This window comes from Sander lucioperca, chromosome 1 (genome assembly GCF_008315115.2).
Source record: "Sander lucioperca isolate FBNREF2018 chromosome 1, SLUC_FBN_1.2, whole genome shotgun sequence".
In the NCBI taxonomy this organism is placed as follows: domain Eukaryota; kingdom Metazoa; phylum Chordata; class Actinopteri; order Perciformes; family Percidae; genus Sander; species Sander lucioperca.
Window position 1 is genome coordinate 9,693,689 of NC_050173.1, and position 16,933 is coordinate 9,710,621.

Here is a 16,933-nt window from a genome sequence, read left to right on the forward strand (position 1 = left end):
ATCGACATCCTAAAAGTCTGTATCTACCCGGACATATTTAACACGCCCGCGGTGACAAAAACGTTCATTGGTCGTTCAACCTTTTATATATGTCAATGCATTTGACAGCTGTTTACAATTTCTCCATGCGTTTGTCGAGCCCACCGTTGTGTTGCAGGACAAGACTAACAACCTGTTTCATATAGTTCATCTTTAGTTGCACGCCGTGGCAGTTTATTTGGAAGATGTCTCGTGCGGGTTTGAGCTGCCCGGGCTGCGGCTCCTCAAACATTGTAGACGATCATCTTTACTGTCAGAGCCAGCTGGTGTGTGTGGACTGCGGCTCTGTGGTGTCCGAAGGAGCTCTGGTCGCCGCCGATGACCACGTCGGAGGTTCAGGTAAGAACAGTGAGATACGGAGGTCTCACAAAAATACAAACAAATATCCTCTCCCTTAACGTTGGCTCGGGATAGCCTCCTGTTAACTGGTTTCCTATTGGTTGTGTGATGTAATTTGTAATTTTGTTTGTGGTGCTCAAATTGAAAATTACATTTAATTTAAGAGCATCCAATATTGTCACCTCGGACCTTGATACATTGGATGTTTGTTTTTAACGACAAACTTTAAAATCGCCCTTCATAAATGCCATTAGTTAAAGGCATACTATGTAACTTGTCCCTCTTCGGCCCCCCTACAGGTTGTCTCATTGGAACTACAGCTCGCGCGGCTGTTGTTCCAATGAGGGAAAAGTTGGTGTGTGTGTAGGGCTGCAACTAACGATTATTTTAATAATCGATTAATCTGTCGATTATTTTTTCGATTAATCGATGAATTGGATAAAAAAACAAAGGCATCAATTTACATCAACTCATGAATACATACATACTTGTTGTTTCAGTTAATAGTTGTCTAAAGGTAAGTAACCCAAAGAGCAGATACAGACAACACACACACATTCACTTGAAGCTTATTCATTAAATTATTACCATCATTGTAGTAAGTGCAAGTTAAGTTCATTTGTACACCACATTTAAACACAGCTTAAGATGACCAAGTGCTATAAAAGAACTTTAAAATGAAATTAAAAAGTACAACACACAAATATATTTGTCAACAATAACTGATATGGGATAAAGCACAGCATATATACATGACAATAGATTGAAAAATGAATGGGCCAAAAAAGGCGAGTGAATAAAAACGTGTCTTTAGTCCTGCTTTACTACTGTTATTAACGAGCTAACGCTAGCTTGTCATGCTTGTCAAGCTGGATAACGAGTAAACATCACACCAGCACCAGAAGAGGGACGTTACGTTCCTCACTTCAAAACGGAACAAAAGTAGGATTCTGTAGTGACTTTACCCTGCTGTTGAACTCCCTTCCTCCTCGTCAAGGACTCCACCATGTTTACGCTTTATATGAAGGTAAATATGGTGCTGAATCATCACCGTGGTGCGCCCGTGCCATACCATGTCGCTTTTGCTTATCTTGCAATTAACACGTTTTTGATTTATTTAGTGTGAAATGCTCCCACACCTTAGTATGCCTTTTAAGCAAGCATGGGAAACAATCTGGGGGGAAAATACCGTGGACATGTATACAGATATCCATTTAAAATAGGCCTACTAAGCGGTATAGCCCTACAAACACTGAATATCTGAGACTGATATCAATATTTGGGAGTTTTAAAAGATCAAATAATAGCTCCTCATACCTCTCTCACTCAAATAGTTCATGTCTCTCTCTAAAGTGGCTGTCAAATAAAGGCAAAATGCCAAAATATTAATGTTTTTTAAATGTCATAACCCCATTAACATGCCCAGATTAACCCATCAGGGGTTGTTAGTGGTAATTTGGTTAAACGCACATTAATTTAGGAATATGCACCATGCAGCACCCACCTTGAGGTCCTCTTTATTTGAGTTGATATATTGTGCTATCATGTTACATATGCCAAACAAATGTGCAATAAATCAAGTTACCACAAGGCAACTGACCTTCAAGACCTCTGAGGGTTTGGACCCCCGGAGCAATTGTCCACTTTGCTCGTTTGGCAGTCCAACTCAGGGTCCGAAAAGCTCTGGGAAACATGAAAACTCTGCTCTGCTTGGGGTAGCAATGAGTTGTCTACTGCTCTATATATTATGCAGTAATAATGCTCTTTGCTGTTGACACCTACAGCAGGTTTTTACTGAAAAATAGCATGGTGATAGGTACACGTAGTGTTGATATCTTTGCTAATCCTAACCCTCTGAAACTTCCTTTGCATTTACCATTAGATTTAGTTTTTGTCTTGACTCTCTGTGCTTTTTACAGATGTCAGCTACAGCCGATCCACTGCTGTGGCCAAAAAGCCATGTATGAACCTAATAAAAGGTGAGATCTTGGGAGGTTTTGCCTGTGAGAGATATTGTTACACAGTAGCTCTTCTATACATACGGGGGATCCCGCTGCTCTCCCATGCTCCTATATCTTTGTTACACCTCTACAGGTATACAGCGTGTGAAAGCCATATGTCGGATTCTCAGGGTCAACAGTGGGATTGAGGATCTCTCGCAGACCTATTACAACCTGGCCTATCAGCATGAAAGTTTCATCAGAGTGAGCCTCCAGAAGAAAGAGGTTCTCGCTGGTTGCTGTGTGCTTGTATGCTGCAGACTGCTAAATTGGCCGATTACCATGGGAACCATCAGCTGTCTGCTGGATGCCGACCCAATGGTGGTGGGAATGGTTTACCAAGAGATGGTCAAGATTCTCAACATTGAGCCTCCGATCATCAACGTCACAGAAGTGGTGGAGGCCCACAGTCTGGAGTAAGTGAAGGATTCTGCTTGAGTGGGACACTTATCAGCAACGTGATAGTTAAACAGGCCATTCGGGAAAAGACTTATGTTTTACATTGAACAATAGCAACAGATAAATAACAGCAAATTCTGACCAGTCCAAACATCAGCATCCATTCTCATTTTCCTCTGTTACACAGACAAATCTCATTTTATAGAAGACTGACGGTAGTTAAATGTTACAGCCTGTTGTAGAGTTTTTATGACCCAGGCCTACTATAACTTTCCCTTGATTCCTTTATACAAAGTTATTTAGCTTTTACAAATGTTGTTCACAAGAGGATGGGGATGATTCTTATTTGGTTAATTTTGTTTAAAAAAAAAAAAAAAAAAAAAAATCAATACTGTAAATCATGTATAGGAAATGCTTTAAATGATACATTTTGAAAAAGACTGGGTCTATAGTTACTGAAAGTGTTTTTTCTTTCTGTCAGGTACAAATTAAGCTCAGTTCATGTTCCTGAAGAATATGCCGAAAACTCTAAGGACTTGACTAAACGTGCCGTGGCCCTGGTGGAGCTGGCAGCAGATTCCTGGATAGTGACTGGCCGTAAGCCCATCCCCGTCATGATGGCTGCGATCTATCTGTCCTGGCAGTCCTTAAAACCCAACAAGCATCGCCTGAAATGCTCTCTGGAAAAATTCTGTCAGATTGCCAAAGTGAATAAGCACAGGCCTGCTTCCAAGAGAATAACTGAGATGAAGAAGGTGCTGTGTAAGCTCGGTAAAGAGATTCCCTGGGTCAGGGAAGCGGTGACGCCAGACAATGTTGTTCGGCAGGTGGAGGATATTCTAAAGCACAGGTACGCCCTGCTTAGGAGGGCTCTGAGAACCCACGAGGAAGTTCTGCTGGCAGAGTGTCAAGCCAGCTGTGAGGACTCTCTAACTGAGGAGACTGCCCCCACTCAAAGCTCTGAGCTTGTAGAGCAGAATCCAAATGCATCCTCTGTGGAACAATGTGAACTGAATGCTGAAAGGGCCCAGCGACCAGGAGATGGAGATGATAATCCATGCACAGTGTCTGAGCTGCACACTGACATCCAAGAGAGCCAAGATCCAACCCCAAACTGGGGGAAGAGAGTGCTGTTTGCTCCCCCGTGTGTGACTCATCCTAGGAAGAAAAGGAGAGTGGAGCAGCCTGAGCTCAAGGATGTAACCGGTGACGAGGAAATCTCTGACAGTGAAATTGACTCATACATCCGCACTCCTCAGGAAGCTCGAGAGTTTACTCTGACACAGCAGCTGTTTTATGAGAGTGAGAAGTCATAACCGGACTATTCCAATAAAGATGCAGGTATTTTTAATTTCTATAAGATTTGGTTCATTAAGGAGATTGATGACCACCACATGATGTGCAATCTGTGAAAAGTGCAGTATGATGATCTCCACTTTACAAACTGTGAAATGCTTTTCTTTTAAAGGAAATATAAGAATACATTTAATTTTAGTTTTCGCACATCATCCACACCACATATGAAAGTGCCTGATATGAGAGAATTACCTGGTTATCAACTCTGAGGACACTGCTTCCTCCCCCCTCTGAGCTTATAGAGCAGAATCCAAATGCATCCTCTGTGGAATAATGTGAACTGAATGCTGAACATCACACATCACATCTGTGTGATGTCGGGGGACATTTTCTTTGATTTTGCACATTAAGATGAACTTTCATTCAAATAGGCCTTTTTCACAAAGGACATTTTGACATGTCACAGTAAGTAAAGCACAGATGTAAAGTACTTTGTAATTACTGATGGCTGAATTCCATTTAGCTGCTTCAGTTTCATGGTCCTGGTATTGGGCATGCTGGCTCAATTCACTGTGTTATGGCTTACTGGGAGATTTGAATAGGACAGAGCCATTGTTAATGTTGTAACACTGGTGCTCTTCCTGCTATTACTAATCAAGACGTCTGCTGCCAAAAAGGTCTATTTTGCCAATGAAGCCTTCATTGTCTTGAGAACACCAACCTGGTTATTCTTATGGTTCACGACTTGAAAAGGTTCAAATTCAGCCTCTGTATGTAAAGAACGTAGAGGATAATACTTTGTATATGCAGCTGACAGCATTCAGGCCCATATAAAATACTAAAACACCTAATGTTTTGCAGCCTTACTTTTTTGATCAGAAATTCAAATGTCATGAACAAAAACAGAATTGTGCCTACTTGTGCCTAAATTTCACTGTGTGAATAACTAGAATGCATATCATTCAACTGCAGGAAATTTACGTCATTGTTGTCAAGCACGCTGAAACAATCAATAAATTCTCACATTGTTTCAATATCCTAAACGGCTCTAGTTGATATGCATAAAACACTTCTGTCCTCCCCGTTATTCAATTAGTAAATTCAGCGGGGCAACGGCACTCTGACCAAGTCCAATATAATTAAATTTCATCATGCAGACACATTGATCTGAAGCAGAGAGGTCATTTTATCTCTGTATTTTTATTCACAATTTTCCACAGTGTATTGTTAGGACAGTCTACAGATCAAATGATACATATTTTGCATGTCACACCACAAATGATGTACACAATTTACAAACAGTTCGGTTGTTAGGACAGTACACCATATACAGTGTGCACCCAAAACCATTTAATAACTGAGTTCCTTCATTCAAGCAAGTGTAGATGGGAAAAGAGCAAAAATAAATGCACGTGTGTTTTACATCCACACCGCTGTGGATGAGGTTTAATCATTTTGGTGACAGTAGCACTTGAAAACTTGTTGACTTTGTTGAGTTATCACTGCTGCAAAGATAAATCTGTCCCATCTGCCTGAGATACAAATATGCATACAGAGAATACAGAATAGGTGACACAACAGCTATAATGCAAGCTAAATAATGGAAGTGGAATGAAGACAATGAAAACAACCATGTAAATCTGTGTTGCACATTTTGCATAAAATCTCAAGAAGCAATAGAAACAAGTGCTGAGAACACAGAACAAACCACCATGCTACAATGATTTATTTTTTTTACATCCATTATACAATGCTATCAGAAATATTTAGAATGAGTTATAATGTGAAGGTGCATATTCATCAACTACAGGCTTTAAGCAAATTAAAGGCCTGGGGAGCAGGTAATTAAATGTAATTTATTCCACAGAAGGAGCACCAGTGCCCTGGTGGAAACAATCACATTGGCAGTGAACATTTCCAAACACAATTTAAACAGACAGTCTCATTTTGTATTCATATCCAATACAGTTACACTTCATGCACAATGCTAGGTCATTTTATATTATTATCCTCATTCATTTGTTGAAGGAAATGCTCAGGTCATTACTGTCTTATGACAAGTAGGTTTAATCATTACTTACCGGTCTAATGAGCAACATATGAACAATATATTACATTAAGTATTTTAGATACACAAACATTCATGTCTCCACAGTTCTCTCGCAGGTTTCTGAGTTTTTATTGGCACAATTTCTCAACGTTGAATTAGCTACCAAGAGTAGTAAACATGGATCTTTTAGCCAGGCTGTTTTTTTTCTTTATCTAACAAACTAATGGCTTGGTTTTAATGAGATCTGCTGCTGATATTTATAGTGCCCAGAGAATGAGTCATAATCTTACTAGTGACCCACTGATCCTTTATCTAGTGTCAACATATCCTCTTATATTTATGAAATTGGCAGAATTCCTATAGGGTTTTCTGGGCACACTCACGCTCCCGAGTGGATGAAACCCTTCCTGCTTCAAACGAGACATATCTAATGGCTGGATTGGAACACCAATTGACCTCTGCCAAAGTTTCTACTTTTTAATTTCATATCTCAAACTCTAATGGGGAGATTACCAATAAATAGACCTTCATGGTGCCCAACAGATTTACCTCTCCTCAAGAGCCACCCCTGGCCAATAGATCATCTTTGCCAGACCTTCCTTCACAGCGCAGCGGAGGAAGGTCTGGCTAGTCCACACAGCATTCCGGGATGGGAGAAAAACGTGCTTTGGTTTATTGGCATTTCTTTAAACCAGTCACAATCGTCATGGGTTCTGCTAAGCACTGGGCAGAGCCAAGGAACTTGTCTTGGTGGAAGGTGTACGTTCAAAAGTTGTTTTAGTCGTACAACAGAAAACTCAGATTGGACAGATAGTCTAGCTAGCCATAGTCTTCATAAATCGACTAGAGTTTAAAATGCCAACACAAAGAAAGCAGAAGGTAACGGATATCTGGCCGAAAAGAATGAAATCCGGTGGAATTTACAGTGGCAATGGAGCAATCCCGGAAGTGGAACGTCGTGGATATAGACTATACACAACATGACTAATGGCTGGATTTCCATAAATGGATTTTACTGGTGGCCAGAGGATGAACTCCATTAGTTTGATACATCAAAGTTTCCACATGTACAGTACTCAAGATTAATCACCCTGAAATAATGACAAAGGATTCTCTTCACATTTACAAGACCACACTGGCAGCACAGTGATTAGCAGGCCCTCCAAAGCGACGACGGCACTTGAACATCTTGCGTAACTCGGTGCGGAAGCGGTCGTGTAGCCAAGCATAGAGGAAGGGGTTACAACAAGATGAGCTCATGGCACACAGGTGACACAGCAGTTGGATGAGTAAAAAGTAGCGCTTATTAATGAGGTGAATGTCAATGTCTCGCAGCACATTGAATACATGAATAGGAAGCCAACACACTGCAAATGCAGACACCAAAAGTGCAACCAGGCGAAAGATCTTTCTCTTGCGAGCTTGTTGAGCCCCCGCCTGGCCTTGTGTCTTGTGGCCTGGTGCAACACACTTCTTTAGTTTGACAGTGATACAGAGATAAGAGATAAAGACAGCTGACAACGGCAGGACATACGTCACCAGCAGGGTACTGTATGCATAAGCACGCCTTTCTGTCTCTTTACCCAACCAGAATTCCTCACAAATGGTGAAGCCTTCCTCCTTGAACTCGACGTGGTAGGTGTGGGTGACTGCTGGAGCCACAAGCCCGAAGGACAGCAGCCAGATGCCGGTGAGGACAGAGGCACAGGTAGACACAGACGTACGCTTCTTCAAGGGGTGAACTGTTGCATAATATCTGCAATACAGTACAGCAGTACAAAAGTCATGTTTAATTAATGCTTGTGTAATCAGGATCCAATGTATGAATAACTGAATGATTTATCCTGACCTCCTGCGGCACAGTTTTGATAAAGGTTCATGTCACCATTAACTTACTGTATGTAATTGCTTAATGTTTAAATGTTAAATTAGTTAATTAGCTCTAAAAGGGACTGCTCAGACTCTCGGAGCAGTGCATTTCATTTACCTTTTCAAAAACAAAACTGCGATAATAATATTTATAGTAACCTTTATTTATATAGCACCTTTATTGGAACGCATGCAGCACAATGTGCTTTACAATAAGAAACCAATTACAGAGCTTTAAATTTGACCTGTGTAGTACTAAGTAATAAGAAAAAGAGGAACTTAAACTTAAACTTTTAAGATTGAGCAAAGGGTGTGCATAATAAAACAGCAGTGAAGCAGTAAAGAGCCATAGTGGGTTTTCAACTGGTGCTTAAAAGCCGCCATTTGTACATTATTCCTGTCTTCAGCTCCGAAGGGAGAGAAATGATCAATTTGAGTTCAAAACTGTAGCTGTGTGAATTTTGAGTACAGTGAGCAGCAGAGTATGCAGGGTTCTACTGGGGAATGTGTCTTTGCAGCACATACCTGATTGTTCTTTTTGTGCACAAAGTATAAAGCTGGATAATTGGATTTTGGTCTGGTCCCATCTGGCCCATTCTGCAACCAGATTATTTTGGTTATTTGGTCTTTGTTTATTGATTCACAATGGATTTACAAGATTACTTTTACAAATTGTGGAAAAATAAATGAGAGTTTGACTCATGTAGCTATATGTATTGTTGATAAATTCATGACATAACTGTAAATTCAAGTTTCTAATTTATGGATTTGTGACATGAGCTAACAAAAACTCGATCATTGATTAATATTAATCCAGGAGTCTTTGTTTCATCATGTATTAAAGAATATAATAAGTCAGGATGAGTCATATTTTAGACATGAATTTATTTTGTGTAGTGAACCCCTTATTGTTACTAGTAAGTAAGCACTCTTAATCAATATATCTGCACATCTCAATTATTTCTAAATGAATGTAAATGAAAAAAATGATGATGGATTATTATTGAATTTGCTGGTTGCTTAATTTCTGGCTTGGCAATTACACTCCACTCATACTTAAAATATTGTGTAAAATGTGAAATAAATTATATAGAGAGGGAATTCACTTCCATTTAGGATGGTCACTTGAGGTCTAGAACTGTTTTTTAAGAGATTATTGGCCAAAATGGCAGCACATGGCAATTATGTTACACAAACCATCAGAAACACTAATCTGCGAAGAGACAGGAAGAAGGACAAATAACACTTTAAAAATAATTTCAAATGTCACTTGTGATCTGATTGGTAGAGAGTGCATTCAAGTTTTTTCTTAAAAATTCAAATCTCCACAACAGATGTAGAAAAAGAAAAGGAAAGATAAGAATAAAATAGAAGAGAATAGAATACGTTTTGATGCTGCGGCAGTGTGTATTGATGTATATGTGCATGTTGCAAATATGGATACTGTTCAGTTTTTCCCATCTTTCGCGCGCAGAAAATCGAGTGAAGATACATTACCTCTTCTGAAGAGGCCATCATGTTTTTTTAATCCTCAGTGTCCTCCTTGGTTACTAGCAACTGCGTGATGGGGGGGAGGGGGGGGGGTGTTTTGTTGGCATTACTTAGAATTCCTTATGGGGGCGACAGAAACTACGCATTGTAGCTTTAATTATGGCATCCTATCCCTTTTTATGTTCATTGTATGTCTATTTAGCTTATTGCAAAGCACCTTGTGGTGCATTTCTTGTATGAACGGTGTTATACATATAAAGTTTATGCTTTATAATAACCATCAATAAGTGGTAAATGAATAGTTAATTAAACTTTAGTTAATAGTTATTTTACTATTAACAAACAATATGATGATTTATAATGTTAACTAATTATGAGTAATATTATAATTGATGTTATTTTATTATGAGTTGAGTGTAATTTGAAATTTAGATAGATAGTTTATACTTTGTCAAAGGTTAGTAATGGTTTTATAAACCATCTATAAACATTGTTTGGCTGGCTATTATAAAGTTTCATTGTTTGTTAACAGTAAAATAACTATTAATTACATTTAAATTGTCTTTCAATTTAGAATGTATTAGTTATGGTTTATTAGTTTGTTATTTTTATTCCTGCCGTGCAGAGAGATCCACCCACCTGTCCACAGCAATAGCAGTGAGCGTGAACACTGAAACATAGACTGTGACTGGTTGGATGAGGAACACCAGGTAGCACATCGGGCGGCCAAAAACCCAACCGTGTGGGTTGAAGGCGTAGGCGAGAGTGAAAGGGACGCAGGTCACACACATGAGCATGTCGGAGAAGGCCAGGTTTCCAATGAAGAAGTTGGTGACATTGTACATCTTGCGGGTTCGGCAGATGACATAGAGGAGCAGGTAATTCCCAAAGACGCCCACTACCACAACGAGCACATAACAGGGAATGATAAGAGGCTTGAACATCTGCAGCAGAGCCACATCGGCAAACTGGGAGCTGCGGTTGGTGGAGCTGTTCTGCACCGCAACCTCATAAACGTGTCCATCTCTCTGTTCTCCGGACACAGACGGCTGTGTGCTTCCAGCCAAGCCACTGTGGTTACCCTCCATGGCAGCAAAGCTCAATGTGCAGTACCTGCACTCCAAAATACAATAAAACAGATTAGCAGCTGTTATAATAGAACATTAACACATTTTCCAAATGTATACCCCATTAGTGTTCAATCTAAGGATGCATGCAAAGTGTAAATGAAACAGGAATGTGTTTAATGACATTTACAAAATGTAAGACCACTGTTGAATAACCATGCTTTTACCTACACCAACACATTCTCACAATGACAGGAGTAGAGCACATGATTAAAGGGTGTATACGTAATTATGAAGGCATTTGAATGATGAGCAGTGCATCCTCCACGGAAATGTGCATATGGATAATGACAAATCACAGGGTTGGGTCTGCATATAGAGGACATGCAGTGCTGTATTAGTGTGATTACAGACTAGCTGACTGTTTTTAGTCCTTTTCATCATCAGTGGAATATTCATCCAACATGACTGCTGTATTTACAGGCATTTTATTAAACAGTAAAATCATTTTGTTACTTTGCTGATAGTTTTTGTCACAGTCACTAAGTGACGAATGCATTACAAGTCAAATTAAAGGAAGGGAAAATTGTAACATTTAATTCCCTTACAATAAAGAATGAATACAACCGTTTACCATGTAAAGGTATTGTGAAATAAAACATAAGTTTTGTTGTTTAGTGTCTTCAGGATTTTACTTTTTTACATGTGCATGTTTCTATTGATTGAGTGGTGAGAGAATGGGTAAAATAAGTTACTTTTTAAGATGTGTCCACATTTCATTGTTTTTAGCTATATACAAATACATTTTGCTCTTATATGAGCGCACTTAGTACTTGATTTAGTCAAATGTCCTAATGCTTTTATAGTGTGTCACGTGCAATGCCTCCTGGTGAAATAAAATTACAAATTGTGACTTTTACATGAGCAAATGATTTAGAATTTCTGTTGTGATGTTTGTGATGAAAGCCGTAGCTGGTACAGTTTTTTTTTTTTGTTTTTTTTAATGTTTCTGTTAAGAGTCATTCAGTCAGGGTTGTTTAAGGTCCACTATTTTGCACATAATTTCCTCAAACTTTAAAAAAAAAAAAACTTTTCACCTAGCCACATTGCATATTCACCCTTGCAGCATCGACAGTAACTGTTTCGCCTTTTTCTTTATAGCTTTCATGTTGCAGTCAGGTTTCTGTTACAGCTGATGAGACTGTAAATAGACTATATAGCATCTTTCTACCTTTCCAGACAAAGTGCTTTACAATTTGCCTCTCATTCATTCTCACACACACATTTATACACCAATGGTAGCGGAGCTGGCCTCGGGAGCAACTTGGGGTTCAGTATCTTGCTGTCTCAAGGACACTTTGCAAAGATGTATCACTTTGTGAACCATGAGGAAGGGAGATTTTACTAAAATGAATTAGAGATCTGTCTTCTGCTTACTGGCTGTTATTGAAAATTTTAGTCATTACAGTTTGATAAAAATCTCAGTGTTTCAGACTACTCCACATGAACAACATCTCTGAACACTTTATATGACTATAACTTGAAAATGAAATGATTAATGTATTCCCAAATATATGGAGTAAGGGCTTGCACTTACATGTTAGTACTTTTAATTTCCAAAAGTTTAATCTGTAGGGACTTGGCTTAAATAATAATAATAAAAAGATAGATGTGTTCATAGAGTCTGTACCCTCCTCAAGTATTTCAATACCATATTCAAAGCTTTTTCCTCATGTTCATCTCCCACGTTATTTGCATAGTCCAGCTTTATTATTTAAGTCTAGATATAGGCCTCTGGATTATTATTTCAAGTAGTCTTACATAACAGAGCTCTGGCACACAAGGCTGTACCCATCAATATATCTTTCAATACATTTTTTAAAGAAAAAGAAAAAAATAAAGAAAAACAGGGCATTTTGGAAATAGCTAGCATAACCCAGGGTGTGCAAATACATCTTTCCTTTACATAATGAGCCCGAACAATGTTGCCTGAATTACACCTTATTGGGATATCATGACATTCATAAGCAATGTGACTTATGACATCTGAAGGACGATAATGTAAAAAGAGTGTGTAGTATTTCAACTATAACAGTAAACATATATTCTACTTACTTACTCTAGTAATCATAATTATTTAGTACTCACTTATTTTCTTCTGTCTTTAAGAAAAGATGCTACCACTATGACAGTAAACAGTAACTCACCTGTGTTGGTGTTTCTCAGTGGAAAGATAAGTTGAGTGTGAGAACGAAGAGCGGACCTTCCTTGTGCGCTTCTCCACAGTGAGTGAGCTGAAGCTGCTGTTTTAGAAAGAGAGAGAGAGAGAGAGAGAGAGAGAGAGAGAGAGAGAGAGAGAGAGCGAGAGAGAGAGAGAGAGAGAGAGAGAGATGTCTATGGAAATGACAGTAAGCCAATTGGATGGCAGAGACCAAAAAAGATTCATGACTGGGTTGGACTTGACAATGACATTTTATCTTGAACTGATTAGTTAGTGGTCAGGACTAATAGATCTCAATAATGATAGGAACGGTAATTATTGATCTGTTCAGACATGTGCAGGACTCTATCTGAGAGCGGTTCGATTATTGTTTGTTTGTTGATGCATGCACAAATGGATTGCCAGTAGACTTCTGATTTAATGCTGAAGTGCCATCAGTGCACTGTTTTCAGAGATTGTGCTTTGATCATCGTTTATGGATGGAGCTGATTAAAGTGGGAATTGTAATTGTTGTGATTTCAGTAGAATATCATTTTTTCAACCCTCATAATAACTTGACAAGAGGTCTCAAAATCTTTTTTTTTCCAAGAAAAACCTATTCTAATTGAATATTACTTATATTTGTGCTAAAAAAAACACCTTTTTGAAAAAATGTCTGCCTTTAAAGCATCACACCTTAAACTCCCACCTTGACATGTGAGTGCTTGAAGTATTTCCATTATCCACAAACCCTCCCTGGATAAAAGGTTTTAAAGTGCACTGTGATTAACAGTTACTTTTCCGCTGGTTACAAATGGCAGAGTAAGGCTGAGACGTTTCATTTCTTTTGCAAAAAATACAGAGGATGACCTTTTCATTGCAGATTGACAATGACTATTGGAAGTCAGGCAGCAGTTATGCCGCTGCTCTTTTTCCTATTCATTAGCATTGACCTAAAGTATTTGTAAAAAAAAAAAAAAGAAAAGCAAAAAAAAACCACAAGTCAGTCATTACTGTTTTGCAGCAGTGAGCACGAGTTGGAAATTTGCACAAAATGTCAGCTGGTAGGATGAAAGAGACAGCGGCACTCATTCTGACTGCTTTTAAGAGGTAAAAGACATGAACAAGGCTTTATAAACTCAATCAGCTGTGTGAAGAAAAAGATGACAGATTGAAAAACTGCATACAGGCTGGAAAATATGATGAGCAGCACTGTGAAAAGATACACATTTCGTACACGTTACACTGTACCTTTTATACATTATGACAGCACTGCCATCTTATATTGTCAAGGTTGTCAATCAGTGAGACACTAGAAAGAGAAGGGAAAAAAGAGAGAATTGATTTATGAGGTAAGAAGGAACTATCCACAGTCACAAAATGATCCCAGGTTTAGAGGACGGCATTGAAGGAAGCAACGTGTTTATCTGCAAGTGCAATGCGTTCATCCAGAAAAGAAGCCTGCGGCTGCAGAGATCATAACATGCACAAACCTGATGAAGTCAGGGGGAGAAGTGGGAGTATTTCCTTTAACAAAAGAAGATGCTCAAATATGTTGATGTGTTGATGCTAACACAATCCAATGTGAAGTGATCATTAGTCAAGGAGATGGACCACTTGCTGCCAGCGGCCCCACTAGGCTCCATTATCAACACTCAAGTGTGTCTCAAAGTGTTTTCACAAATGAGAAACACTGATTAAATAAACTGCCATGTTTACACCAAATCTTCATACGTTGGACTTGAAATGAGTATAATGTAGCAGGAGCAACTCTCAGGTCAGCTGGCAGGGAATTTAATGTTTGGCAGTGTAAATACCAAAATCAGATTATTATAGTTTAACTTGAGTTTTAAGGTTCTGTTGGCAGAAGATCTTCCAACTATGTCGGCTGACATTCACGTTTAGTAATATATCGCTCATTTAGATAAGGCATACTTTATTAAAGGTTTTAAGACTGAATCTATCACTGGTTGATAGATAATTTACTGATTACTGATACTTTATAGATAAGTAAAAATATATTTGGCTGCTGTCTCACTTCCTGATAATACTAATTATCCTAATGCTAATTTGCTGAAGGGTAATGCTGGAATTATGCTTCCCCAAAGATACACGTAAACGCCTTCGTTGGACCTACATGGAGAAGGGTGTTATGGGTAAGCACACCTCCGAAATCTTAGCAACGTGTTGTGTGGACCTTGGCGTCAAGCAAGCTGATTGGTTGGTTCCTCTCCTGTCTGGAATGTTCGCCTATAAGTGAAGACCCTTTATCAACATTTGTCGTGGCAGAATTGATGGCTTAGTAGAAAGTTGACTATAACTTTTAAATGAAAACGTGTCACTCTGAACTTGAAGTACTAACAAAAGAAATGACCATCCATCACCATCCATCAGAGAGTGAAATGCAGTGGAAATATATTTTCACCTTCTTAAATATTCTCTTGTGGATCCATTTAGTAAAGTATGAAAAATATGGTTTTCTACAAGTATCCTGATGTGACTTTGTGCCTTCACCTCAGCTAAAAGTTTAGACGAGTGGATAAGCATAACGGGCCATGACAAATTAATGGCGCAGAAAATATAATACATAATAGCATATTTTCTTATTCTAAATGCCCATACCCAACTGAAAATAGGCTACAGTACTGAGAGCGAGGCTGCATGTTGTCTGTACATCCCCATTTGCATTAAGGCACATTTATCTGTGCAGTGAAAAGTATGATCATTTCAACAACTCATCACAAAGTAGGTGGTGGTAATCAGCACATTAGGCTGTATGTTTAAGATTTCTCTTTTCTTTTCAGTTTTGCAGTTTTTCACAGAGTCAGCAGCAGCTGAGCTTTGAATATCCTTGATCATATCCTACTGTTTATCCTGCTGTTATATCATTGCCACGCAAATTTCGGATTCATTAGTAATATACCACATCTACATCAAAGTCTTGAAGAAAGCCAATTCACCTCTCCATGTGCTCTATGGTGGTCACTGCCACTTTTCTACAGCTGATAGCTCACTGTGACAGTGAGTGTAATAAACACACATTTGAGCATCACGGTAGACTGTTTGAACTTTACACCAAAGCAGATTATTATAGTGCTCTACTGAGGGAGCTTTAATCCCATAGGAACATTTCATCAAGGTGGAGTCTTGATGATCAAAGTGAAGTTCTGGTCAACATGAACAAATCCCTCCAGGACAAGGATCGCCTCGCTGTATTCCCTGAGGATCACACCTTCATCTGATTCATCTTTCCTAACTACATGTAGAGAAAAAAATCATTCTGCCACTTTGAGTCTTTGTGAGGTCCAATCTCAGCATCATACTCAGATGTATATGAGGCTGGAGACTTGTGGAAGAGCTGGACTCAAGAATACGGACGTAGGGATGGCAGAAATGAGCTCAAATTCTTTCCTGTTTTAAAGGGTCAACCAAATCTTTTTTTTTAAATCTGTCTCTTTATTTGGTTGCACTCTCTGAATAAAAAAACTGTCAAAAGAATTTTATGAATAAATATAGACAGAATTGTTATTTCATCCTGCTTCTTTTCACAATAACAGAGTTTAGTGAAGGTTAGTTTGTTTAAAGCCAGCCGTTTTTATATCACAATGCCATTTTTCCCAATGAACCTGTTTAGACAGTAGCAACAGCCGATGCACGGTGATAAAACTAATAATGAGGAATTTCATGGTTATATCAGATACTTTTGTTTTTATTTGTTGAGGGTTTGAGATATCATGTGTAATATTTCTTCCTCAATACAACTCCAGTGTTTCATTGACAATGGAATTTAAAAACTTCAACAGCAAAATCTCTCTCCAGAAACCACGTATCCGAAAATGTGCTTTGTATTGAAGCAACGTTGTCGACTGTAAGTCATGCCCCAGTCTTTCACATGCATTTTGAATGAAGATAATGGTATGAACAGACTTCAGATGTGTGTGTGTCTCAGCTTCACACTGATGGATACCACGTGTCGCCAGGTGCTGTCTTTGAATATCAGTGTATGCCCCAGTGGCTGTCGTGGCATTTTGAACAAATCTTTGTCTTTTATAATCTTGCTGTCTTCAAATTGCTGTCAATATTCCAGTTCATTACACTTGCAGCTACATGCACTGCTGTTTCAATGCACAGGCTTACCGGTTCTCAAGCCCCAGGGCCCAACGACGTGAAATGGCCCACGAGG

General features: G+C 38.8%; 2 protein-coding genes across 2 annotated transcripts; one reads left to right on the top strand and one right to left on the bottom strand.

The window, feature by feature from the left end:
- The first annotated feature begins 87 nt into the window (after window positions 1-87).
- On the top strand, window positions 88-5,107 carry brf2 (BRF2 RNA polymerase III transcription initiation factor subunit). Its single transcript, XM_031278065.2, has 4 exons — window positions 88-378; window positions 2,298-2,357; window positions 2,473-2,794; window positions 3,259-5,107. The coding sequence occupies exons 1-4, from the start codon at window positions 225-227 to the stop codon at window positions 4,091-4,093; spliced, it is 1,371 nt and encodes a 456-aa protein (XP_031133925.1). The 5' UTR covers window positions 88-224; the 3' UTR covers window positions 4,094-5,107.
- A 1,192-nt stretch (window positions 5,108-6,299) lies between these two features.
- On the bottom strand, window positions 6,300-12,823 carry LOC116035061 (prolactin-releasing peptide receptor-like). The gene is made up of 3 exons (XM_031277984.2): window positions 12,758-12,823; window positions 10,123-10,596; window positions 6,300-7,879 (listed from the first exon to the last, which is right to left on the bottom strand). Exons 2-3 carry the CDS (start codon window positions 10,569-10,571, stop codon window positions 7,246-7,248), a joined length of 1,083 nt encoding a protein of 360 aa, XP_031133844.1. The 5' UTR covers window positions 10,572-10,596; window positions 12,758-12,823; the 3' UTR covers window positions 6,300-7,245.
- Window positions 12,824-16,933: the final 4,110 nt, after the last annotated feature.

Bases quoted from the DNA above. Each gene is read 5' to 3' on its own strand.
- brf2 (XM_031278065.2), top strand. From the start codon at position 225: ATGTCTCGTGCGGGTTTGAGCTGCCCGGGCTGCGGCTCCTCAAACATT. The intron at 379-2,297 runs GTAAGAACAGTG...TGCTTTTTACAG, and splicing joins TGACCACGTCGGAGGTTCAG to ATGTCAGCTACAGCCGATCC. The intron at 2,795-3,258 runs GTAAGTGAAGGA...TCTTTCTGTCAG, and splicing joins GTGGAGGCCCACAGTCTGGA to GTACAAATTAAGCTCAGTTC.
- LOC116035061 (XM_031277984.2), bottom strand. From the start codon at position 10,571: ATGGAGGGTAACCACAGTGGCTTGGCTGGAAGCACACAGCCGTCTGTG. The intron at 7,880-10,122 runs GTGGGTGGATCT...ACTGTATTGCAG, and splicing joins ACTGCTATTGCTGTGGACAG to ATATTATGCAACAGTTCACC.